Below are 26,436 nucleotides of genomic sequence, written 5' to 3' on the forward strand. Positions count from 1 at the left end.
GGGTACCTGGAAGGCAATCAGCCACGTCAAACAAAGGCTGACAGGTGGAGGGCATGATGGGGATGGTTGCACACAGGATACCCACAGGTGCATTTGTGCCCCCTGGAGATGGGACAGTGCGTGCCCACGTGTGGGACAGTGCATGCAGCACCTTCATCTGTGGTGAAGATAGAGATGTCACTGGTGTCACAGAGCTGTTGGGACTTGCTGGGGTCAGGCTATGGGAGGAGGCTGGTGTGCTGAAGCCCTTCCCAGCACAGCTCTGTTCAGGGCAGCAGGGATGCAGAGGGACCCATGGTTGTTGGTGCACCCGTGTCTGGGGCACTGCAGATGCTGGGTGTTGCATGTTTTTGGGCCGGGCTGTGCTTGGCAAGTCTGTGGACCTTTAGAGGAGGCAGATGCTCTGTGGATCTCTAGGGCATAGAAACTGTGGAAGAGCACTTGCTTTGAACCTGGAGAAGGTCAGCTGTGATTGTGCTGAAACTGCTATAAATCAGTTCTCCCTCTTACATACAGGCTAACAGCTGTTTTGTGTTCAGGACGCTTTTCTCATTTTAGATGGAGAGCTTCTGTTTATTCCCACACTTTAATGTTTTAATTAAGAGTTTATTGCAAGTGAAACATGTCTATCAGAGACAGTGGGGATTTATGTCCTCTCTCATTGCGTTAAATAAGGAATTACCCAAACAGTACCAATCCGACTTTCTCCTTGCTGTACCTCAACCATGCCCAAATCATGAGGTTCCCATAAATTTTTACAAGTGCTAAAAAACTGCAAAAGACATAGTAGTCTCCCTTTGCTGAGGAGGTGAGCACACATCACCATTCCCATTCTCACACTACTGGCAGAGAAGCTGACATGGGTAGATGTGACTTACCTCCCAACATCAGGGAATTGTTGCTAGAGATAAAAATAGGACCCAGAGTCCCTGTAGCCAGTCTGTGATGTGTTGTATTGATGTACTTGGGAGGGGCCCTCCAAAACCTTTTCAGGTCCGTGGGGAGAGCCGGTGCAGATCCCTCCATCTAAACACAGTGTCCTTGATAACCCTGCCAAATATTGACAAGAAGAAATGACTGCTTGGGAACTTACCTGTCTGCTCAGGGAGTGCATTTTGTGCTGTATTACAGGACCAGTCGTTCTGATTAGATCTGAGGATTGAATCCAAGCTGTGATACAGCTGCTGGTGCAACACTTCTCACATGAGAGAGCAGAGCTTGGTAGCTCCTCCAAGCAGCACTCAGTGTGGGATGAGTGCTTGCTGCTAAAGGTTACCCTGCCTCATAAGTGGGAGAGAGGTAGAATGTGGCCCTAGCCCAGTCAGAAGGGAATGTCAGACAACTATTGCTTTTGGTGTGATGGATCCTGGCTCCAACCCCTTGTAAATCACGGGTACCTATCTTGTCAGAGGTGCTCAGGGTGACGGTGCTGGGTGAGGCAGCTGATCCCTGATGCATCCCTGTGTGTTGCTCTGTTGGGTCTCCAGTCCCGCCCGTGGTGGAGCCGGCCTTCCAGGACGTGCGGCAGGGCATGGGGCACGGCGTCACGCTGCGCTGCACCATGCTCAAGGGCAGCCCCATGAAGGTGGCCACCTCCGTCTGGCGCTTCAACGGGAGCCTCCTGGCGCAGCCCCTGGCAGAGCAGCAGGACTACTCGGAGCTCAGGGTGGACAGCGTCAGCCGGGAGACCAGCGGGAACTACGAGTGCAGCATCTCCAACGACGTGGGGGTCTCCACCTGCCTCTTCCAGGTGTCTGGTAAGTCACAGGATGCACATCAGAGCAAGCTGTTGGATGGGGTCAGGTATCGATGCAGGGAACCCCCAGCCAGGGAATAATGTGCTCTGGCTCCATGATTCAGGAGGCTGAACAATTGCGTTATTAAGCTATATTATATTACATTAATACTATACTATAACTATGCTAAAGAGATTCTCAAGAAAACCCCGTGACTGTCTAGAGACAGCCACGACACAGCTTTGACCTAACTGGCCAATCAATCCAAACCATCACCTTCAGTAAACAATCTCCTTAACACATTCTACATGCCAAACAACAGGAGCAGCAAGTAGAGAAAAGAATTGTTTTCTTCTCTGAGCTTCTCACTGCCTTTCCCAGGAAAAATCCTGGGAGAGAGAATTATGTCTCCCTCTGTTCAGAGAATGTGAATACCACAGTCATGGGAAGCTTGCTCCTCATAAACTGGTGCCACTACAATGCCTCTATTGCTTCCTGTGTGCCCAGCATTCTGTTCAAGAGGAATAATTTTCCAGAAGCCAGCAGGGAGATCTGTCTTCATCATTCAGGCAGATGCACCTGGAACAACTAAGTGCTCACCCCTGTTAGATTTTAGCAGTGTTTGACCACTTACAGGACTTAAACTCAAGGCCACAATCAACTTTGAAGCTTGGACAACCTCTATCATTGATAAGTATTGACGAAGGGGAAGTGAAAAGCTCTGTACATCCCTCCAAGAGGCTTCAAACCATGTGATTTCCTCTTTAAAAGCAAGGAAAGAAACGAAAAGAAAGAAACAAAACCTGTATTATGTATTCCCATGCCTTCCCTATGACTCCTGTCTATTTGTGTCATACAGTGCTTTCTAGAAAAAACATGAGCTGGGAATGGTCAGTAGTACACAGTAGATTTGCTGCTCACAATTTTCTTTGAATCCATCATCCCCTGTAACAGGGCTCCTTTGCAGCACCTGCATCTGCACAGAGGGATGGCAGACTTATAGCATCTAAAACTGCACATCTGACCCGGCCTCTCCAGCTGATCATTAAATCTGCTTTTCCCATGACCCCACAACTGACTTGGGCACAATTTTCTAGAAGAGCTCTCCCATGAAGTTGCCTTAATAAGCAATAAATTCAGTCCAAATACTCAGGTTTGAGTCCAGGGCCAATTTATAGTACTTTTCAAGCCTGGGTTGAAAAAATTGAGAATGAGTGACATCCAAAGAGGCCTGATTTTGAAGCAGGCTTTTCCTAGGGTTTGGGAAAGCTCAGGTATGCTGTAATTCTGGGATGCTTACAGAAATGGGGGAACCCAAACTACTTGTACTATTTGGGTCGCTTTTCAGGACCTTGCTCTCACCCCTTAAGATTTCCTGGCATTTGTCTTGCAGTGAGTTTTGCTTGAAAGCTTTGGCCCCTTCCCTCTCTACCGTTTTCATATGCTTGTAACTCTCACATCACTAAGTGATAGCAAACCAAATCCCTCTATGAGCCATCACAGAAAACTGCATCCCTGTCAAGCCTGGGAACGCTCCCAGGAATTTCTTGCTGGTGGCAGCAACACACACTCATTGGCACCCCGTGTGCCATGCTGTGCCTCAGATAAGATCCCCTCAGCAGAAAGCAGGATTCACGCATAGAGACACTGATCAGGAAAGCAGCAAGCCTTTATTTTTCCTGCATCCCTTCTCCTTTTCCAAGGCATTGATATCTGATTGTAGCTGTTCAACTCCAGACATCTCTGCCTGTGTCCTGGACAGTTACAAATTAATTAGGGCTTCTGAGCCTGTAGAGCAACCTGAAAAATATTCCAGTGACTAGACTGCTCTACTTGGACTCAGGATTGCTGGAGTTTTAATTCCCATCAGCCACAGCCTTCCTATTTGAGCAGAGAAAGTGGCATGGTCTCTTTTTGGTTTTATTTCTTCTCTGTGGAAAAAAATACTAAAAACCTTCCTATGTGACAGAAAGTGACTAATTTTTGACTGTGGGGTGTTCAGGTGCACTGAAAATACAGAACATGTATGACCAGGATAGGATTATTTTATTCTATGGATGAGTTATTAGCTTTCCAAAATGTTTTGGAAGGATAGTGAAACATCCAACCCATTCCTCTTGAGGAAGTTATCAGGGCAGCCCCTGCTGTTCATCATGTGCTCCCTCACTGGCCAGAAGCACAGAACAGCCTCAAAGAGAGACATGGATAATCTTCAGCTTTTCCCATCAGCTGTAAGCAAAAGACAAAAGTTTCCAGCAGTAGTAAAAGCTTCCAGAAGGAAGTTCTGTAAATATTTTGATATGCAGCAATTCTATCAAAAAATACCTGTTTTTTCTAACTTCTATTTCTATCTTGTAATCAATTAATAATGAATTAATATCATGCAAGATGATCATTATAATCAGTTCTGATTTTATTCCGAAATCCATTATAAAGCTTGACTTCCATAGTCAATACAAGTTGAATAAGCAGCAATTAGTCTCTGAGGTGGTTCTGAACTTCTTGCTTGCGCAAAAATTCAAGTCAATAAAAATAATAAGAGAAAAAGGACTCAGAAATAAATATCAATATTATACATCTGAGTTCATAAAAAATAAACGTTGAATCCTGTCCAGCCTAATTTTAACCACACAGAATGGCAGGGCCGGTGATTCAAGTGGAAGGGTGCAGCAGACATCCTGAGGAGATGGTGTTTATTCCTGTTCTGCTCTCCAGCATCCCTTGTTACCCAGACTTCTTTCTGGTCTCTGCTGGTTCACACTGGACCCAAACCCAGACACTTGAGCTTTCATTCAGGTCCAACTCCTGCCTGGCTCAGGACAGGACCTGGCAAAAATTGAAGTTCACTGGGTGAAATGATCGTGATTTCAAATAGGGCAAAACCAGTTGTGGGTAAGACCTGTGCTCCCTGTGCATTAGTCCTCCAGCTGCTGGGCTGCATGGCAGGAGCCTTCACATTCTGTTTGGTTGTGATTCAGGACAGAAACTGCTGGGCAAATGACAGGTACTCCCTTCTTCTCTGAACTGCTCATTTTCTCTCTGGTACTTCTTTCCTTCTGTGTTTCCCTTCTCCAGCTGCACTTTGTTTTTAAGGAGAGACATGGGTTTGAAAAAGACATCTCCGCCCCTGCCAAAGCTCCCACTGCTTTTACCCAGGCTGAGGTCAGTGTCCTCTTTGCTGCCGAGTTGACTGTTGTGTTACAAAGAGGCTGGAGCGCTGTGTTGCCAAGGCAGGGGAGATGCAGAAGGAGCAAGGTCTCCTTTTTAATGCTATGGTCTCTGTGTGATAAATAACACTTTTCCTATGACCTACTGGCCAAATGATCTTTCCTCAGGGTTTGTTAGCAGGAGTCTCTGTAAAGCAGCAGATGAAACGGGAGAAATGCCAGTTTAAAGCTGTTACTTCAATCTAAACTACAAAGCAAGAGAGAAAAGATTAGAGCTGGTTCCAGCTGGAGAACTGGAGTTGTTCCCACCTTCTCAGGTGCTGGTCATGTCCCACTGGTGTGGCAGGGCTGCTAATCCTCCCAGCAGTTTAGGCTCTGAAAGCAGTAGTGATTCACAGAAAACGGTGGCACATTTGTGCAAAGTGAAGGTGTCCATTGTGTTAGAGGCAGGTCGATAAGCTGGGTGCGTGGAGCTCTTCCACTCTCACCACGTCTCTTTGTAATTTCTGTTCCCCTTGACCCACTCTTTTACTTGCCTCCCTCTTTTTTCTTTTTTCCCCTCCAGCAAAAGCTTATAGCCCAGAGTTTTACTATGACACTCCCAACCCCACCTTGAGCCAGAGGCAATCCAAGAATTATTCTTACGTCTTGCAGTGGACCCAGAAGGAGCCTGATGCTGTGGATCCCATCCTCAAGTACCGCCTGGAAGTCCGGCAGGTAAGGTCTGCTCTCCTGCAGCCCCAGCATGTGGCCTTTCAGGAGGCAATTACACCAATGTTTTTTTGCTGATTAAGAGCTGAAAGTAATGAAATTGGCAGATCCTGGTGGTCTTGCACCTTCCCCACTGAATGGAAGAGACAGGCCAAGTGCACAACTCAGTGTTCACTTTTACCTCTGGGGCTGGGTACAGTTGAGGTCTTTCAAAGCCCAGTGGCCCCAATTGGGCTGTTCATGCTCAGTGTTTTGAATGGGGTTTCAGTGGGAACAATGCCTTATAGTCATTAGTTGGTGGTGTAGATTTTATAGGCCAAAGATTCAAATGAGTGGAATTCCATCCTCCTCACTCGTATGGAAAAAAGGGAATAAACTGAAGAGCTCTCCAGGCAGGAACTGCAGGAAAAAGTCAATGGCTGTTTGTGTTGCAGAAGGGCTTTCATCCTGTCACACTAACTAAGCTATTTGGACTGTATGAACTCTGCAGGGGAAGAGAAGTGGGTTTCAAGGTTTCTGAGTTTGAAGGAAAATCATACTGGGGGTTGGGGGCTGGGGTAGAGAACTGAGTGAAATCTGAAGACATCACTGGTTGGAGAAGGTTAGGGAAAAGAGTTTGATGTTTTTAAAGAGCACATTATCTTAGCAGGCTTGCCAGGTGCTTTCATCCACGCCCAGCAAAGCGCCCACATTCAACATTTTTGAGAAATGGGGACACATGAAATTGGTGGTTCATACCATTCACTGGTAGCTGAGAAGCAAATGCATTTTGCAAGGAAAATTTTGTTTACTGTAGATAGAAAACAAAATAATTAAAAAGATTCAAGTGTCTCTTTCCTCTAGTTCTGCACAGTAGGCTCCAGTTTTATGTCTCCATTTGATTGTGAGCTCTCTGGGGTGGGACAGCCTTTGTTTGTTACTCACACCGTATGGAGCACGTTGTCAGTACTTAATAATAATACAGGACCCAGGGGAGCCTCTAATAATGAAGGCAGTTTGTCATAGCAGATCTTCCCTCTGAGCCAAGTTTTGCTATTATCAGCACTGCAACTCAATGAACAAATTTGTCAGTTTTATCCTTCTCCAGTAAGTTGAGGTTTTTTTCCTTTTTGCACAGTGTCTAAAAGTAATCTTGGTTCTGTCCTTCTTTGAGTTCCTACTAAAAGGGATCAAGAGAAGGGAAAATCACTTTTCTGATTTGAGTTACGACATGGAGGGAGCTGAGCGCCGTGCAAATCTAAACACACACCCAGTTTGGTTCATACCCCACTGGTTAATGCTGTTACTGCTTTGCAGCATCACGATGTAGCTGTGACTGCTGAGTGTTGTGTTTTAGAGGAGCATGATATTGAGGCTCAGCTGTAGCCCAGTCATGTGTATGGGAAAGCTCTTAGAAATGGCTACAGGTGTCATCCTGGTGTTCTGGGACTGAAAAAGGAAAGGCAGAGAGAGGAGGAGAGAGGGAAGCTTTGATCCCACTTCCGCCAAGCACAAGAAGGAAACACTTTGTTGTGATACTGCTGTAAAAAATGAACCCTTCCCTGGCTGAAACTAAGACACATTGGAAAAGGTTTTCATGGTATTGCCTCCTCCTGGCTTTTCTCCAATGAAAACACTTGCATTTCGTGGTGAGGTCTCCACCTCCATGAGCCATACTGAGGTCTTACGGAGTCCTTTTCATCTCTTTGTCCCAGAGGATCACATCCCCTCTCACATCCAGCCTGCTGCTTCCCTCTGTTCATGTGCTGACTTCCTGGTGTTTTCATTGTGACATCTCACTTGGGCTCCAAGCAGCCTTGTGCCACCTTCTGACCTTTCACTCCTTCCCTTGCTCGATCACCCTCTCCCATGTCCTGCAGATTCTGCTGCTTTATCACATCTTATTCTGTGCTGGGGCCCCTGGACTAAGTAATCCACCCTTCTGTTCCATTGTTGGACTGCAAAACGTCTTAGTGAATATAACTGAAAAGTCCAAAAGCCTAAAAGTGTTACTGACTGGAGAGCTCTTAAGAAAAGGGATTTATCTGCCTGAGTGTGGAGCTGCTGTTTGCCCATGCACACTCCTCACTGGACATGCTGGCTTTCCAGGCACCAGCTGTGGTGGCACAAAAATCCTCCTAGAGAGCTCGGATTGGAGTGGAATATTCTCCTTAGGTGAAACAGGCCTTACACGTGGCCAGACACAAGTCATTTATTGCTAACATCAAGCTGGGGAAAGCTCACCCAGCCAGCCCAGCCCACTTTCTCCCCCAGTCCCTGGAGTTCCGCAGCCCCAGTGGTCATGGCAAGGGCTCTTCAGGATGAATGAAAGTGGCAGCCTGCAATCTTGGGTTAGTAAGGGGCTGTCAGGGGGAAGAGGGGATGAAAAGAGGAGAATTAACTCTTACTGAGCTGGAATCCAAAAGGCAACCTGCTGGGATGCCCACTGGTTGCAATTTAGTTTGCTGGTTTTCATTTCACACTCCCTGGCTTGCTCAATGAGCTCTTGGCATATGTAATGTGAAGATGCCCAAGTAGCAGGATGCTTTGCAAGGCACCTGGGAATGCTTGAATTAAATTTGCTTGCTGCAGCTGCTGAAATTGGGGCTGGGTGAGAGTCAGAGTGCTGCTTATTAATTGGCTGGCGCCATGCCTCCTCCAATTCTTCCTGTTCAGAAGCTTCCTAGGGCATTACTGGGGGGATTGCAAGCAGTCTGGGGGAATTTGGTTTCCTAAGCAATGTGTGGGGCCTCCCAGCAAGATGGGCAGATGCCCTTCCACCAGAGCTGATTGTTCCCAGGGCTGCACAGCAGGCTGAGTGGCACAACAGACGCCCCAGTGCCAGCAGAATAAGAATTAACTTTTGATTAAAACCATATAAGCAGCCTGACAGCTTGGCGCCACTGACCCAGGAAAGTGCATATGATAGCAACTTGGAGAAAGCTTCTTGTGAAGCCTCTACTCTATGTCCCAGCAGAGAGACTGTAATTTACTGGAGGGTACAGTTCAGGTGGGCTTAGGCAGTGGCATTGCTGATGACAATTCAGAGGGGAAAACGTGCCCAGTGAAGAACAGCAGGAGCCTCACAGTCATCTGTCCTGACAGCTTGGGTGTTTTTTCCTTCTTGCTGCAAGGCAACTGATCCAAATGCCAACCACCTTGCTCCACCTTACCCAGGGACCCCCATGAGGTCACAGCCTTGAGTGGTTTGGTTGTGGGCAGATGCCACAAGGCTTTAGGGCTATTTGTTTGGTCAACTTTTTTTTCTTCCATGTATTCTTGCAGTGTAAAAAAGGCTCTGAAGTACTGCCTTCCAACTGAAAATTATTTTCGTTGCTTGGGGATTCAAAGCAGCCTCCCCAAACCAGATCTTTGCTTAAAAAATAAAAAGCCTTTTAAGTTGCTTGTTTCTCTCTATGTATTTTATCCCCATCCCAGGGCTCTGCTCTAACATTAAAGAGAAATGAAAAGCCATCTAATACTGCAAGCAGGTTGCATCATGGAGGAAAGATCTAAGTTGGGCTGGTGGTTATGGTTTTGGGGGATTTTTGTGGCAGAAAAACTGTGCACTTAATGAGCTGGAACCCATCTGTGACCTGAGGCTGCAAGAGAAAGAGGAAGGAGAAGCTCTTGGTGCAGCAGGAAAGTTTAATCTTCATTGTTCCCCTCAAGGCGACCTGAGGCTGCTGTCTCCTCTGAACCTTCTCATGCACAGGCTCAGGCCAGAACTGGGCCAGCTTTATATATTCCTGGCTTTCCCCTCCTCAGAGCAGGCTGAGTCTACATGCCAGACAAATTTCAGGGGTCTCCCTGAAATTTGCACTGGGCCAGGCCCCAGACCTATTTGCTAAATTGCTCCCTGGGTTGTCACTTCAGATTAATTCCTGTCAGGGAGACCGTCTAATGAGACTGGCCCTGTGCAATGCCTGAGTAATTGTGTGGTCCCTCTTTGTTTGTACTTACATCCCTTCCATGTTGGATAAACATTCCCTGCTGTCTACAAAACTCATCTGGGCTTGGGAGCCGGCTGCCACTTGCCTCATCAGCCAGCCAGAGCAGCATTAATGAGAGCTGCGGCCGTGGGGAGCCTGCATACCATGTGGGGAGGTGACAGATAACAGAGCTGTTGGGACAGACACCGGACAGGGGCGTTAGCAGGAATTTAATGACTGTGATTAGAGTGGAAGGTTAACTCTGCTGACCGCCATCCCAACACAGCGGGAGAGGTTTTATGCCGAGGTCTGAGGACTGTGGATCTGTATCTCTTAATTTCTGCCTCTGAGTTGCTCTTTTTCTCTCCCCTGAGCCCATTTGGGCAGTGTCTGTCTGCTGCAGCCTGTCTTTGGCTTCATGGGCTCCTGGAGGCGGCCGGCCCTTGGAGGGCAGGGGGGTCTCTCCCTCTGAGCACTGAGCAGGGGTGGCACAACAGGGAGCGTGAACAGCAGTGCACCTGCCCACACTTTCCCCTGAATGTCTGCTTAGAATGCCTTTGGGTCCCAGGTTAGAAATGCTGTGGCTGCAGAAAGGTGATGTACTTGAGCAGTGGTGGCTCTTGCAGCAGCCCAGCTGTGTATCCTGGGAGGTGAACAAAATTCCTTTTCTTGAACAAGATTCCTTTTCTCCTGCACATGCAGCCATGGCTTCAGGCAAGGATGGGAAAACGAGCAGCTGGTGCCTTAGGGGGTGCCTGGGGGCTGCACCTTGGAGCGAGGGAGGGGAGGACGGGACACCAAAGGCTCGGTGAGGAGGCAGTTCTGCACAAGGCAGAGTCCAGTGTGGCAGAACTCGCTTTACAGAGGCTCTGACATTTTGCTGGCTCCACAGCACAGCGCTGCCATTGCCAAGGCAACCGCTGCAGACCGGGTTGGGTCCACAGCCCTCATCCCAAGCTCTCTGGTGCATTGTGACCCCACTGGCCCCATCCTGTGCATTCCCACAGTACTGTTGCAGGGACATTTTCAGCTGGGGCATGCTGCAAGCACTAAGGAGGTGATATCTGCTTTAGGACTTAACTAAAAAGCAGTCAGGGCTATGCTAATTTTCATACTAGAAGATGAAAAGCTTAAAGAAGAGTTGCAGCTTGTGAGCTAGGGAGGTATCCATCCTGCTCTGGATAAAATATGCTGTGTGATGCACTGGCCGGGTGTTACCTGGAAAAAGGGAATGTGGTGCCACATCCACCAAAAAATCCTCCAGCTGGCAGACTGCTTAATTGGACAGGCCAGTTTGATGTCCAGGGTAGGACACAGACTGGGCACATGGAACAGGGATGTGTGAGTCCCTTTACCCAGAGCATCACAGTCACAGCTGGCTGCAACTAGGAAGGGACTGTGGCTTTTCCTGAAGCTGCACATGGTGCTCATCATTGCACTCGATACAGGCTCTGCTGGTCCTCTCTCACTGGTGTTAGGATTGGGGACTCCAGTGACTCGGCTTCACAGTGTTTGCCCAGCAACAAATTTCAATGCAGACCTTCTGTTACAGGATGGCTCAAAAGTCACATCTGTCAGAAAGCTTCTCTGGTCCTCTCTTCTTCTTTTGCCTCCCTTGTCTGCCAGTTTGATGTTTGATCACAGGCTGCTGTCATATTGGATATCAAATCAACACAATTCCATCTACCTGCAGAACCATCCTCTGTAGTGGAAAAGGTATTTTATCCTATCTCCCTACTGATGCTCTTTTTTTTATTTCGACTTTTGTTCAGGCAGTAAGAATAGGCAGATTATATCTGTGCTCTCAAGACAATTGCATTCAGTTGTGCTAGTGGCCTACGTGATGCTGGGCAGGATTCATCCCTTAGGAAGAGGTGGAAAAGGATGCAGAAATAAGCCAGTGCCAGTGGGAGGTGTGCTTGGTGGATGGTTTGAACAGTCATCATGATGCAAAGCCAGGGAAAGCAAGAGGGGGGAGAGGAGGCTCTGCCTTTCTGGGCTGCAGAGGAGGAGGGGTTTGGGACTGAGTGTCAGCTGCATACCCCTGGAAGGAGAGTGGGCTGGTCAATAACAAATGGTGGACAAGCAGTCCTTGAAGCTTAATAAGATTGCTGTGCAGGACCTGGAAGTGAAGCAGTGACTTTGCCACAGGCATGTGGGAGTGAAGACAGCAGGATCTTACCTCAGCTGTGCTCTCTCTGCCTGGAAATGGGACACACCATCAGTCACTGCAGCTGATAGCACATTGAGCCATCTCGCTTTTCATCCCTAGCAATCTGTCACAGAAGGGGCTGCTAGAACAAAGTCTTCTCCACCTCTGTTATAAGGGAAGATCCCAGGATAGCTGAATGTTTGGTGGGGGTGGAAACAAGGAGCTTTTTCCATGTTTCATGTTTGTACTCTATGTTGGCTAAGTTGACAGCATCAGAGCCTCCACCAGCACAAAGGAAGGGAGTTTTCCCCTGGCCATTCCCACTCACTGCAGGAAGAGATGTCTGCCTGGCCATGGCTGCTGTTGGCCCTGTCAGCCAGAGGATCAGAGTGCTTTCTACAAGGGTGGCCAGGCTTGGCACAGGCCTGACCAGCACTGATGGGTCAGGTGTGATCTCACTGGAAATGACTGGTAGCCATGGGACAAGGGTTCCCCCTTTGGTAGTCTGACAGTTTCCAATGCCACAATTGGGACTTCTTCCCTTTGCCCATGAGAGCTTAGCAAATGATGCTTAACTACTGAATTAGTTTGATTAATTCTGTCTTTTTGCATTCACAAATTACTCTTCAGTATGATATGTGGTTTTTCTGAGCTGGTTTTCCCTAGTCCACAGGTCATTTGTAATCAGTTAGTTGGAAAAATTAGTAATATGAGCAGGGGCAGATCAATTATGCTTCAGTCTTAAGGTATCATTTCCCTTCTGTGATTATCCACAGTAAGTGAAGTGTAGTTGGTTGACCTTGGCTGGATGCCAGTTGCCCACCAAACTGCTCTATCATTCTCCCCTCTTCAGCAGGACAGGGGGAGAGAAAATAAGATTGAAAAAGCCACATGAATCAAGATAAAGTCAGTTTAATAACCAACTTCTGAGGCCATGTGCAGAATCAAAGGAAAACAATTGATTCTCTACTTCCCAACAGCAAGCAATGTCCAATCCCTTCCTGGGAAGCAGGTCCTCAGTACATGCAGCAGTTGCTCTGGAAGACAAGCATCACAGTCATACTTTCATATCCCTTTGGCCAATTTGAATCAGCAGTCCTGGATATGACCCCTCCCAAGATCTTGCCCACCCCCAGCCTGCTGGGGAGGGGAGAGTGTGGAGAGGCAGCACTGGTGCTGTGGGACCTCTGCTTAGCAGGAGCCAAACCACTGGTGTGTTATCAAGTTCTTTCTGGGTGCCCACACAAAGCACAGCATTGTGAGGGCTCCTGTTGGGAAAATTACCTCTGTCCCAGCCAGATCCAAAGCCTAAGGTAACCTGCCCAAAACAGGGTAGGTGACAGTGTTCAAGGTGTCTGGCCATTCATCAGGTGCCTGGCAGAGAGATTTTGTCTTTGCATTAATTTTTTTAAGGACTGCTCCTAATGCCATTCAAGAACTTAACTGGGCAAGAGGGAAAGCAGGATATTGTTTAGCTTTCCTAGTACAAGGGAATATTTCAAGCAAATGTCCCAGTTTTAGCTGTGTTCAGAACAGTTACAGCGACTGAGAAGAGCAATTCCAATAATCTTGCTGGAAAGGCTCATATGACCTTAAAACACATCTGGAAGGGAAATCTCATGTCTTTCTAGCTCCTAACACCACTGTTCAGTGTTCATTTTGGGTAAGAAATATGTGAGAGAGGAGGTAATCAGATTCCCCAAACCAATAGACTCCTCATAGCAGCTTTGCAGGGTACAGAAGTTTTTTCCACATCACTGTGCTTGTTTGTATCCAGCAGGCTCTTGGCTTGTGTTTTACAGAGCTGAGTACAGAATGAAAGATGCTTGCCCAGTATCAAAGTCAGTCCTTTTTGTGCATTTCTTATCCACACTCCTTCGGTGGCTTCAAGGGGTACATGCTTGAGTATTGAGTCTTTCTGAAAGTCCCTGTTGATAGGCTGTGATGTGGCTTCCTCCTGCTTGCTCATCTGCTCTTTTCAGTAGTCAGTCCGTGTTCCTCCTGCTGCTTCACCATCTTTTCTTTGTGGACCTTTGTGCTTTCTCCTGTTCCCCTTCCTATATTCTACCTCTTCTTTCTTTTGTTTCTGTTTCCTTTTTCTGGGTTTGTTCTGGTTTTTGTTTTTTTTTTTTTTTCCCCGGCTCTCACTTCCTAGAACACATTGGAGATAAGAACTAAGAGTGTGTGAAGGGGAAGGGTTTGGAAGAGAGATGTAGTCTCTCCCATAGCTAGTCACAAATGGAAGGAGTAGGCACTAGATGGATGTTTTGGCTGTGTATCATAAAGAAATGAAGTGGGCAGCATGGAGCAATGTGAAGGGCTTTATGGGTCTCCCTGCATGTCCTGTGCTGCCTCTGCCTCTTCTTTATAGACAGCCTAGAGGCTCTGGAATGATACTTACCTACAAACCTTCATTACAGGTACCAGGCTGGAAAGTTCAGTCACACAAAAAGGTTGTTTCTGCTCCAGGAAGCATCAGCCCCATCCTTTATTAGTTGTTTTCAAGGGTGAAGGGGCCCTAACACAGGGCTCTGCCAGGGTCTGTGGGGAAGAAATGAAGCTTTTGTTGGTGGAGCATGTCCTGCTTGCAAGTTACACCCATATTATAGGCAAAGTGACTCAGAGCTCAGCCTAACTGCAGCTGGGCAGACTTGGGCTGTGCAGAGCCAAAATTGCTTTTTTTTTTCTTGGAGTCAGAAGTGCTGACAGGACAGTGCACAGACACATGCATGGGTCTGGCTGCAAGTAGCCAGTGTGTCCAGTGCAAGGAAATTGGTGGAAGAGGAGGCTGTGCTTACTGATGTAGGGATGAGTATAAAGTTGGATCAGTAAGGCACCAAGCAGTGCTGATTTTCAGCTGTGAGGCTCAAAAGAGTCTGGCACCATTGCTCTCTGCAAGAGGGGGATGTGGAGGAGCATGAGAGATGGTGTCTCTCATCCAGCTCGTGCCCATACAACAGACAGAGAGGTGATCTCTGGCTCTGCCGTGCACAGTCAAGAGTCAGTACAGGCAGGAACTTGCAGAAAGAGTAGAGAGCTTCCAGTCTGAAGCAGAAGGACTGCACATGTCCTCAGGGTTGAAAATAAGGCTGTGAGACAGTAGGAGCAAGCCTCAGCTAAGGCTTGTGCTTGACTGCCTGTCTGACAGAGTGAAGGCTAGGTCTGTTCTTCCTTAGACCAGGGAACATACGCTAATAAAATACATATTGCTTTCTGATCAGATCCTAATGAAAGACATTATTGAAGAGTGTGGAACAAGCACTTACAGTAATTCATGACAGCACTAATTTGGCTTCTCTAGGAAGCCATAAACTGCTGCTCTTGGCACCTAATGAGGATGGGCAGCTGATTGCCTGTGCAAGAGGAAGAGAGAGAAAGACTGCCTCCCAGCCTTGATGGCTCCAGCTGTCCTCAGAAGCCACTGAAGGTTGCAGTTGCTTCTCTCTCTGGAGTTGGGAATGTTTCAGCCAAGAAACTGGGCCTCCTGATAAAGGACAATTCAGTACAAAAAGCTTCCAGGACTCCTCATTTAGACTGAATAATGGGTTTGGTTTGGGCATCCATCCTTGCTTAATCCCAGGATCTGAACCTGTGTGCTTGGCTGATGAAAAACATAGGCATGAATTTCAGTTCACTGATGTGCTTGTCTGGGAAATGCCAGCTTTGTGCTTGCAATGTGGTTATTTGTTCTGGAAACCCCTTAGGAGTTATGGCTATCAAGCAAGGAAAATGCAATAAATCCAGGTTTAAACTTACCTTAACCCTTTAATTGATGAGGTTAATGCTTGACATCATTTCTATCCAAGATAGTGATTAAGTACTAACCAAAGAAAATATTTTAATTCAATGTGACAGGCAGAGAAAGTTTGATGAGAGATTATAAAGAAGCATCACAATGACTATCTTCATATCCAAACCAAATGTCTTCCCTACCTAAAACTTACCCAAATAGTTTTTCCAGAGTAGGCAGGCATCCTCCCTGCAGCTGATACCAGCCAATCCCCTATTAGGGTTGTGCTCTTGAAATTTTATGCAGCTGACAGCAGGCTGGAAGACAATGCCACCTTGGTGAAGGGTTAGGAAAGATTGGAAGAAAGATCTGAAAGATGGAAAACCATTCGAGTGGTTCTGGTGGGATGAAATGCAGTGGTACAAAGGCAGGGTCATTGATGCAGAAGGTGCTGCAGGCTGGAAGCTCATCTTTGGAAAATGAGTGCAGTGCTCAACTGAGTTGACTTCAAGGAGCTGCTGATGAGATGCAGGTGTGAGAAAGGGCAAATGTACTCCTAGATGAAACTAGAGGTACTTCTGGGCAAGGTGGAGAAGTGCCACTACATCCTGTATGCAGGCTGGGCACTGATCCAGCAAATGGGATTGTGCAGAAAAACACTGTAGAGTCAATCCTGGAAAGTGAGAGTCTGTGTTACAAGAGCAGTCACAGAGTCTTAGCCCAGCAAAGCAGAGGCTGAGAGGTGGTGAGATTCCTGTCTGTAAAACATCAGGGGGTCAAGCAGCAGCGAGGGAAAAGAGCCACTGAAGCTACAGGACACTGCTGGCACAAGATAACCGGGTGCAAGCTGCATGTGAATAAATTCAGTCTGGAAATGAGAACATTAGGGCAGTCAGGCTCTGGAACAGATGTCCAGGGGGAGGAGCAGGCCCAAAAGGAACAAACCACTTTTAAGATAAGACATGATACATACATAATATTAATAAGCAGAGGCAGCCCCTCTGGTGACAGGGGACTAGCCCCTGTCAGGCAGCAGTGTGCAACCCTTGCTGTGTCCCAGATTGTAGCCATGTTTTGCTCTTCTCTGAACTCTGGGATTTTATCCCTCTGCCAAAATACAGAGATCAAGCATCCAATTCATAGTGTTCAAAAGGAATGTCAAAGACATCTTCCTCTGCTCTGCCCTGTGGTGCCAAGGTGACATCAAGGATCACAATCTCAATCCACTGCTGTGTGTCAGAGTGAATAGAAAGAAGGGGAAAGGAAGGGCCAGATTTATGGCACATTTTTCCAGCTGTGTGGAACATATTGGAGCCTCATGTTCAACAGAGTTTCCTAAAATTTCCTATCCCCACCTTCCTCCTGACCCTGTTTCTGAGCATTTTCATTCTACTTTCCCAAAAAATTCCTTCTACTCATGGAACTTACATGCTGAGCTCTCATTGTCCAGCAATGGAGAACTGGATCATTTTCTTTCAAACTTTGGTACTATAAACTCCAACACACATAAATTCTGTAATCATATTTCCTTTTTTTTTTTTTAACTTTAAAAAGTCCATGGCTTCTAAACTTTTTGAGGTTGCCTCTCTGCCACATATCCTGTAGCTTTGGAGGCAGAGTTGGGGCAGGAAGTGAGGACAGGGAATGTCTGATGAAGTGGCAGGAGGTTTGGCATTGCAGAGCCCCATGTTTATCCCAGGAGCTGTTACCAGTGCCATAAGCAAACTCAGCACCTTGAGAGATCTGTCCTGGCTGTTTCATTGTGGTGAGGGCAGTGGTGTGATTGTTTCTGGTGCTTGTGAGCAACACTCCCTCAGGAAGGGAGCAGCTGTATCTTAGCTGGGCTTTGCTGGGATGAGGTCATTGCAGCCACAGCCACTGGGGAAATCTGATAAGAGATGATGCCTGCAGCACTCTGGGACAAAGCTGTGTAAGCAAGCCAAGATTCTGTGCAAACAGGCTGAAATGGTACAAGTGGGAGGCTCTGTCACACCGTGGGTGGTATTGCCTGTCAGAAGAGATGTGCCCTTCTGCTACTCTCACTCCTCCTGACCCCCTGCTAAACAGGGATATCCATGTGTGCTGAGAAACTGGGCAGCTTGGCACTGAGCTTTGAAGACCACCTTGATTGCTGGTTGCTTGAAGAGTACAGCCCACCAGCTGCACAGGCAGTTGAAGATTATTTTGTCCAGATTATTGCCCCATGCTTCTTTTCAGACCTTTGGGAGATACCTGTGCTTCCTGCACCACCAGGCTCTCCCCAGCACCTACTCTGGTGGATGTCTGATCTCCAGAGTGTCCTGACACTCACAGATGAGGGGGGAGAGATTGGGGGAGGTTAGAACACCCCACCTGCACACAAGCCAGAGACAGCATTTGTCTGGTGTGCAGAGCTGCACAGGGAGCAAGAAAGAGCCTGTCAGAGGGATGGAGCCTGCGTGCAAGGCTGCTGTGCCACACCAGCCTGCCTTTATCTGCTGCCTCCTCTGCCTGCAGAGGCTGGAGAGGCTGCAGAAGGAGCTGGGAGCTGTCCCTGCAGCCCGTATCTGCAGTTAGGGAGGTTGGAGAGGGAATGCAGACAGCCATCCCTGTCTCTTTTGTGCTGCAGCAAGGAGCAGCCAGGGGAATTTGAATGAGGCTGAGAAAAAAGAGTGAAAGAGCGAGCATGTGTGGAAAGGATTTGAATGGAGATATTGGAAAGCAGAGCTGGTGCTTGTGCCCTGAGCTGAGAAGTCGCTGAAGAAGCAGGACAAGTAAAGAGAGAGCATCAGGAGTGAATTGCAATGCTGGGAAGCTGGATGCCTGCAAAACAGTCACAGAGTCTTTGCTCCATTCAGCTTGTTGGGGGGTCTACCTGATTTTAATGTTCACTTTTCTAGCTGTTGTTTGTTAGAAGTACCTGGGGGCTTGGGGATGAAACAGATTTTCTTTCTAATTTCTCCTTTCAAACAAGCATTAATAGGCAGTTGTGAGACCACATGCATGGCTTCACAAGCCACACCAGTCTCAGCACAGGTATATTGTTGTGGTGGTGTAGAGCAGAACCACAACAGTAACTCTTGACAGATGTGTTTATTAATATCCTTTAGCTTTGTTTAGGGTTCTAGCTGGTACACATCTGGCATAAACATCATTCGGTCTAAAAACATCATCCTGGTTTTTTCCTTCAATAGCCTGTATAAACAGAAAATGAAGGTGTGACAGTGTCATACCTTGGGCCCTGTGCTATGACAATGCCCTAGCTGGGAATGGAAGCAGAGGCAGGGGTACTGTGGCATCCTGCTTTTGTCTCTGAGACTCTTGGTGTGTGTTCCTGGTCCGTGGGCCAGCTTGGCTGGCTAACAGTGGGACAAGCACCCTGCAAGCATCACAAGCTGGCTCAAGTGACATGATAGAGGAAAGGGCAGACAGTGCCCACCAACAGGGCAGGTGAGGGTGAGGAATGAGGAAGGGCAGCCCCAGTTTGCAACTCCCAGAGGTTTGGTGGCTGAGTGCATGTGAGTGAGTTCTCCCCTGGTGGCTAACACTGTTTACAGTGACAGGGAAAGCGACAGGGACAGGGAAAGGGACAGGTTGCTTACACTGCACGTGAATACACACAAACCACATGGAGCTGACTTTGCCCTTTGTAAGGTGTTTCTAGAGAACCCATTCTACAAGAACATTCTCACCTCTGCCTCCTGTGTAACATTCACAGCCAGCTGGTAGGAACTGTGGATTTGTTTGTGTTTTTTCCTTTCCCATCCCTTGCTCAGAGTATTGGGAATGGAAGGAGGGAAAGGCAGAGGCGAGTGTGTGCTTTGCACAGTGCTCTTGTTCTGGCCCCTGGGCCAGCTTGCTGAGCCTGGTGATGAATGAGCTTGTAGCATGAGCTCCTCCACTGAGGCTTCAGCGTCTCTAATAAGGTGGCCAGTGTTTCCCTGTCCTCTGAGCCAGCCTCTGCTTTATTAACTGCACTGCAGCAATATTAAACTGGAGCACGGGGTCAGTGTGATCCGAGGAGAGATGCTGAGAAGGGGGTGGAACGGAGAAGATACCAGGATAGCACAGAACACATGGAGCAGGAGACAGGGAAACAGCTGGCAGTTGAATTGGATTGAAAAATGGGTTCCTGCTGGACTGATGCACACAGCTCTGCACAGACCTGCTGCTGGCAGCCAGGGACACAGAGCGTGTTCAATGAGGGGGATGCAGAGGCAGACTTTGGCCTTTGTGTCTGTGTCTGCTGGACCTGTGCTAGTGACCGTAAGCCAGCACCTGCTCCACATGCACACAGCAAGCAGCTGGCTGGAGCTGCCCCCTTCTCTCCCTGGCACTAATTTCATGCCCTTTAAGCTGTGCTGGCAGCGCACCTGGCTCTTTCTACTGACAGCTGCAGCTAGCTCAGGGCCCATGCTGCTTTTCACAGAGAAGCCAGTCTTTCAAAGACATCCAGGGCCAGTTCTGTTGTGATGCCAGGACTGTAGAGAGTGTAGTAAAGATGTGCAGAGGGCAGTCTTGCTGGCAGCCAGTTTCTGTGTCAGTCCAAGCTGCATATTGGATAGAGACAGGACATACGCTGGGAGAAGATAGAGCTACAAAATATTTGGTGGAGGGAAAAGACCTCTTAAAACTTTACCTCTGAGCACCAGGAGGAGATACATGCTGAGCCTTGGCTGTGCCTTTCCCATTACCTAGTGATCCAGGTCTCTTCTAGAAAGCAGGGAGGTTGCAACGCATAGGAAGCATATGTGCCTTTAATTATTTCTGTTTTGCAGCCAAACCTGGGTGGCAGCCAGTTATTTATTTGGTTACACAAGTCCCTGAGGATAGACTCAACTAAGGGATCCAGAGCTTTGCAGTGCAGACTGGAGGCTGATCTCTCATTTTGTCCTGGATTAGATGATGTGGGAGAGTATGTGATTTGACCTTGCTCCCAGAAGCTTTAGATACCCAAATTCCACCTAACTCCCAGCTGAGGTGGAATTTGCACTGGCTGAGTCTCACCCTCAAGCTTCTCTCTGACTCTCCATTTTCTTTCTTTTCTAAAGGTTATGTCTAGACAAGGGAAATGGCTCCTGACCTCCTCCTATTTGCTGGCTGCCTTCCTAACACCCCAGCAAATGGCAGCCTGTGGGGAGGAGCTGCTGCCAGCCCTCCCAGTCACACTCTGCTCCCCAAAAGGTCCCATGCTAGGAGTTGTACCACTCCAGCCTTCTGCTTCTGGCTTCTGACGGCTCCTCTTCTCCCAGATAATTGGAGGGCTGGTGCTAATGAGCCCAGCTTAAGTCTCTGTCCCAGGGAACCATCTCTGCCACTGCTTGTCCAGAGCAATGGTGTGGAGGGCTGGCAGATGGGAGGACTGAGCAATAGGAACACCAGCTGGGTCAGAACCCAGCTGGCATGTGTGCAGGTAGGGCCTTGTTGATATGAACAGATCCTGGCAGCATCCTGGTGCCTCTGGGAGCCTCTGCCCTGGTCCTACCCGCTAGGACTGCTCCTTAGGGCAGCACCAAGCTGGGGGAAGGCACCAGGGCAGCTCCCAGCTCTCTGCTCCAGCTTGCCAGGGGAGGAGGAGGAGAGTGCAGCTAGCAGTTCCTCAAGCAACTTACACCCTGATGTGTGCAGGTACAAAAAGTCTGGTCTCCTTTAGGTGCAATCTGTAAGGCAGGTGCAGAATTGTTTTTCACTGGGAGAACCACAGGCAGCCACAGATTCTCAGGGACCAGTCCCTGCCCCCTCACTTGGGACCAGCATCCAAACTGTGGGCAGATCAAGGAGGTGAGTCAGTGAGTCCTGGCTGTGTTGGAAATGAATGGGGCTTTGGCACAAAAAGCTCTACAGTGGCAGCCATTGCTTCTGGGTTTGAACTTAGAGTTACATATGTGAGAGCTGGAGGCAGGCAGAGAAGGGATTGCATGCACTTGTTTTTGAAAGCACCACATCAGCATTGCCCCTGCCCTGCTTTGATAGTGGCCTTCACTTCTGCTGTGCCCTCACTCCATCTTCTTGCCCCACTGACACATTTGCTGTAAACCTTCCTCCATGCATCCCAATTCCAGTAATCCTGCAACTTCAGAGTTAATGGTGAACACTGAGACTGCCTGGCAGGAGAACTGCCTTTGCTATGGAAACTTCAGCCTAGAGGACATATCAGAGGCAAGGGAGAGCTTAGTTAACACTGGACTATGGAAAGTGCTGCCAATGGTCTTTTTCCCATCCCCAGCATCCCCAGTAATGTGTCTTGCCACAAGGATCCAGGCACTGCACAGCGACAGGCAGGAAATTGTATCTTCACAATGCAATCCTCGTTCTTGTTCTTTCCCAGCCAAGCAAGCATGACCATGGCAGGGAAGCCTCGCTGACATGTAATTCATCATTTTTAGTGGTGGTGATTTTGATAACGATATTTTCCCTGTTGTTTTCTTGAAACTTCCCTGCTCTCTTAGCAAACTGAATAATGTTTAGCTGGTATGGTTCAGCTAACATAATTCAGCCCCTTCCAATGGGAAACAGAGGAGGGGGGAGCCCGTGAGTGACCCCAGAGAACCATCAACTTGAAATAGACCCCTTGCTCTGGTCTGTAGAGTTTGTCCAAGGATGGACCCTGTGGAAGGTTTCTGAGGCAGTGTGGTAGTAGATTGCTTGGCAGTAGTGCCAAATGAAGTGCCGCATGGCCCAGGCAGCAAATGAATGAATTCTGCAGCAGTAATTGTGAACTGAAAGGTATCTTGGTGCAATGCCATGCTGTGTTTGCACAGAACCTGGGTGCACTAACAGGGGTGAATTGGGTTCATTTTCTCCTTCCTGAAACCATTGCTTCTGACACCAAGTTGCTTCAGGACCTGTAGTTCAAATTGTCCCTACAGTCCCTCCCTTGGAGGACACCAAGGCTTCCCTTCAGGGAGAACTCAGGCTCCCGATCACTGTTCTGTACCAGGGATGGCAATTTTCAAACCAATACTACATGAAGATCTCATGGAACAACTGGGTGTATATCTGTGTAGAAAGAGTAGGAATAGGGTGTTAGATGATGGACATGATTGCTCAGGTTTTCAGTTTCAGGATTTTCATAACACTATATTTCTTTTTCTGTGCAGCTGTCTCAGAGAAACACCATCCAGACCTTCATTCCTGTGAAGAAAATGGAGAAAGGCCTGCTGCTGGAGCACATCTTGCCCAACCTGAAAGTGCCTCAGAGCTATGAAGTTCGCCTGACGCCCATCACCAGCTTTGGGGCCGGAGACATGGCCGCCCGCATCATCCGGTACATGGAACGTAGGTGTCTCCTCCTCCGTCCTGCCTACGAGGCAGGCGCCAGCCTCAGGGGATGTGGGCATGCAGAGAGGGGCTCTTCTGTCACCCTTGGGTGGGGCTCTGTGCTCTGAGGAGTTCTGATGGCACAGAGCAATCGCATTCAATTTGTATTTTGGATGCTGCCATCAATGCAGAGCACTAGAGATTTCTGAAGGTCAGTCTCCACACATCCTTCACTCAGCAACTCTGACTCACACTGCACCCTGTGGGCAGGAGATGCCCAAAACCCCAGTCAGGCCATGCTGCAGCTCCCTGTGGTACAGTGGCTTATAATGCAAGATAGCCACTGGATGCTGTGTATTAGCCACACTCCCATAAAAGTAAAAGAATTTTGGGAGACTTGTTATTTCCAGAGCTGGATGCATGATTCCTGTCCTAGCTAGCCACCCCTAAAGCTGTAGCTCTGTCCAGTACCTTGAATCCCAGATTATCTCGTTGGTATGCATTGACCATACTTCTCTTCCCATCATCCCAACAGCTCACAGCTCTCTCTATTCCCACAACTCTATGACTCCTTTACTCTCCAACAGGAGTTTGGACCCTCTATTTCAGCAGAAAGTACAGATCCTTCTGTTATGTTTGCTTGATTTCACACATCCCTCTTGTCCCGTGGACTGACAGCATGTCCGGTGTCCCCATCATACCTGTCCTGTCACTCTTCCACAGTGCATCAAAGTGCTTTGATGTCACCCTTAGATACCAAGCTTTGGTATCTAAAGGGGTGCTATCCCACTGGGTGCTTCAGAAGGAAACTGGGTTGCAGAAGGGTTTTCCTGTGATCCCAAGATCACCCCTTAGGTGGGATTGTCTCAAGGTCTCTTGCTGCTTGAATCAGAGCGTCCACATCTTTTTCCATCACCAAAACAGGCACCAGGCATTGCTTTCTCACAGGGATGCTGCCACGAGACTTGTGCATTTGTGACCTTTCTTGATGTGTTTATTTTATTTTCAGACTTTGATTATGATTTGTACTTTTGTTTTGACTTGTTTTTCTATTTCTTTTTCCAGCAATCAACTATCCCAACCCAACAGGTAAGCAACAAGACCTTTGTGTTGATGCTTTGAATGTAATGTACTTTAGTCGAGTGCTCCAGCAGATCAGGCAAGACAAGCAGCTGGAATACATAGCTGACTATGTCAAATCTTTTTTCCCCAAAAGAGGATGAAATTGTATACACTAAAGCTTCCAGTAAATATTGCCATTTGTTGTACCTTGAGTTATTGCCAGGAGATTTATGCGAGGGATATGGCTCTTACTCACTCCTGATATCTTTGTGATGGGGCAGACTGTGATCTTGAACACTCACTCCCATGCCCCAGTACAAGCAATCTACTTCCAGTAAGCAGATATTCACAAAATATCTGTGTTTAGGAATATTCCCCATCCTCTTCTGACCAGGAATGATACCACTTGGTATCTCTGCAGGCTTTTATGGAGCAGTCTCCAGCTCAGATCTATCTCTTCTTGAAAACTCTTTGAGCACAGTCCCTTTCTTCCTCCCCTTCATTGTCATCACTGTTAACTTGCTTTTTTACCTTCTGGTTATTCCTGGCAAGATGCAGGCCCCTCTCTATTGAGCATCCAGAGTTCCCCTTTATTTTAAGAGCTGAATACACAATGTCTAAGAACGATGTTCTTTAACACCAAGATGACAGTGCCCATTGAGCATAAAAGAGGAATTCTACCTTGCTCTAAGACCCCCAAAGTCTTCACTTTGATTATAGAATGTAAGCCCAGGCAAAGCTCTTGGGCAGAGATGGGCAGACTACTTGCTAGTGCTCCATGGAGAGCGTGGGGCTGTTTCTCCATTTCCAGCTGCTGAGTCAGTATTCAGTGGTTTTATGTGTTACTCTGTGTGTAGGTAAGTACTGCTACAGCACTGCAGGGTACCAGCAGAGAGGAGAAACCAGGATTAGTGATGGCAGAATAGGGAGTTCTCTTGTTAAGGCAGCCACGAGGAGTTAATTCTTGCACGTTCACACTCTGAGGATAGTTTGATGAACCATACTCTGCCTGAGAGCTGGAGTTTCTTACAGAGTCAGAGGAATTTTGTGCCTCTAATTCCTGATTCCATTTGTTTTCTTTTCCTCACTTCCCGATTTACTTTAAATATTCTTCATAAAAGACTCACTGGGATACACGGAGCATATTGCCAGGGACCTACTCTAGAATGTTTCTCTCAGTACTTGCTGGAGGAGGCAAGCATCCCAGCCCACAGGTGGAAGTGACAAAGTCTGGCCTTTTGCCACTTGCTTTTACACTGCATAAATCACCGGGAAACCCAGAGCAACTTCAGTCCTAATTGTGTCAGTCTCTTGGGGTCTTTGTAAATTGAGCCTTCAGATTGCCTGCCTGGGGTACCTTTGGCAGCCTTATTGAGTCCAGAACAGCTGCAGGAAATTTGCCTGTGGTGGAACACAACTCAGCCACTCGTGGTTTTCATGCAGTAAACCCAACACTTAGGATTTCCTCTTGATACAGATTGCCCAGCCTCTGGTGGCTGTTGGGACCTCTGGGCCACCTCTTGCCCATGTGTTCACACCTCGAGACTGACTGCCTAAAATCAGACCTACCACACTTGCTCTCAGATATGCCCTTTCCTATCAGACCTGCTGCCAGTGAAATATGAGCTCAAAAGCTTTTTGCTCTTTCTTTGGACCACAGCTGAGTTCCCCAGCTCTCATCCCAAAACACAGAAATCCCTCCTGCTACCTCTTCCTTTCATACTTCCCCTGCTACGGTCACCCTCAGGGAAAAGTTCACAGTAGGCTGCTGAGCCAAATTCTGGGAGCAAACATTGAAAGCTCTGGAGTGAAAGGCAAAGATTAGATGATTAATGCCTCTGGCAGCCTGATCCAAAGGCATGCACAATGGTGATTAATTTACAAACGCTGAGAGTCACTTAATACAATTACTTCTTCATGCATTTTCTCTCTCAGCCTAATAAGATGTTAATAACATTGGGGCAGGCATGCGTGTGGCATGGTTACAGAGCCAGGCATTGGGTTAGAAAGGAAAAGCAAAGGAAGAACAGAGGAAGTGACAAAAGACATAGGGAATTTCAAATATTTAGAGGTTACCAGTAAGACTGGCTCTTAAAAATCAGTAAATCTGGTTCTAAAAAGCAGAATTTGTGTTTTAAAAACTGCCTAAGAATTATCTGAATTCTAAGATATTACCTTAAGGTTATCTTAGAATAAATGATTGGTTTAATGTCATGACCACATTCCAGTGCTGGGGAATCTGCTCTGTCCTTACCTCCTCTGTAATTTTTTTGGATATAGCGTTTGCTTTCTTTGGAGTGCCATTCCAGCTTTGGAGAGCCATTCCAGCTCCTCCTCCCTGGAGTGTTTTGGTTTCCCTTGTTTTGTCAGATGCAACCTTATAACCTTGGTGATGATGTCGTTAAGAAATATATGGGATTGCTGGTTTAATATTTGGTTGGCCAACCTGTCTTGCCCTTTCAGAGCAGCAACACTGTTTCTCACATACCTGCGGTCAGGCTGTGTGTGGTGCTAAACCCATGATTTTGGGACCATGGGCAGGTACAGTGGGTGGTGATCCGTGGCAGATGTTGGTTGTTGCAGATTAGCCTGGCTTGTTGCTTGCCATCTATTGCTGGTGTCTGGTCTCTGGTAACGCTCAGAGTCCAGAGAAATCCAAGTTTGTTCAGGTGAGAACATGTGGGAATGAGATGTCAGCCTGTGTTTAGAGTTGGATTACTCGAGTTTG

At 47.6% G+C, this 26,436-nt stretch overlaps 1 protein-coding gene across 4 annotated transcripts in view; it reads left to right on the top strand.

Moving 5' to 3' along the window:
* MDGA1 (MAM domain containing glycosylphosphatidylinositol anchor 1) overlaps positions 1-26,436 on the top strand; it is a 148,552-nt gene that overhangs the window by 90,548 nt on the left and 31,568 nt on the right. For all 4 annotated transcript variants that reach the window (XM_074538622.1, XM_074538623.1, XM_074538624.1 and 1 more), the window contains exons 10-13: positions 1,488-1,757; positions 5,469-5,620; positions 22,487-22,664; positions 23,712-23,735. In XM_074538622.1, the coding sequence (XP_074394723.1) occupies positions 1,488-1,757; positions 5,469-5,620; positions 22,487-22,664; positions 23,712-23,735 (624 nt within the window). The remainder of the gene's footprint in view (positions 1-1,487; positions 1,758-5,468; positions 5,621-22,486; positions 22,665-23,711; positions 23,736-26,436) is intronic.

Source organism: Zonotrichia albicollis, chromosome 3, assembly GCF_047830755.1.
Source record: "Zonotrichia albicollis isolate bZonAlb1 chromosome 3, bZonAlb1.hap1, whole genome shotgun sequence".
Taxonomy (NCBI): domain Eukaryota; kingdom Metazoa; phylum Chordata; class Aves; order Passeriformes; family Passerellidae; genus Zonotrichia; species Zonotrichia albicollis.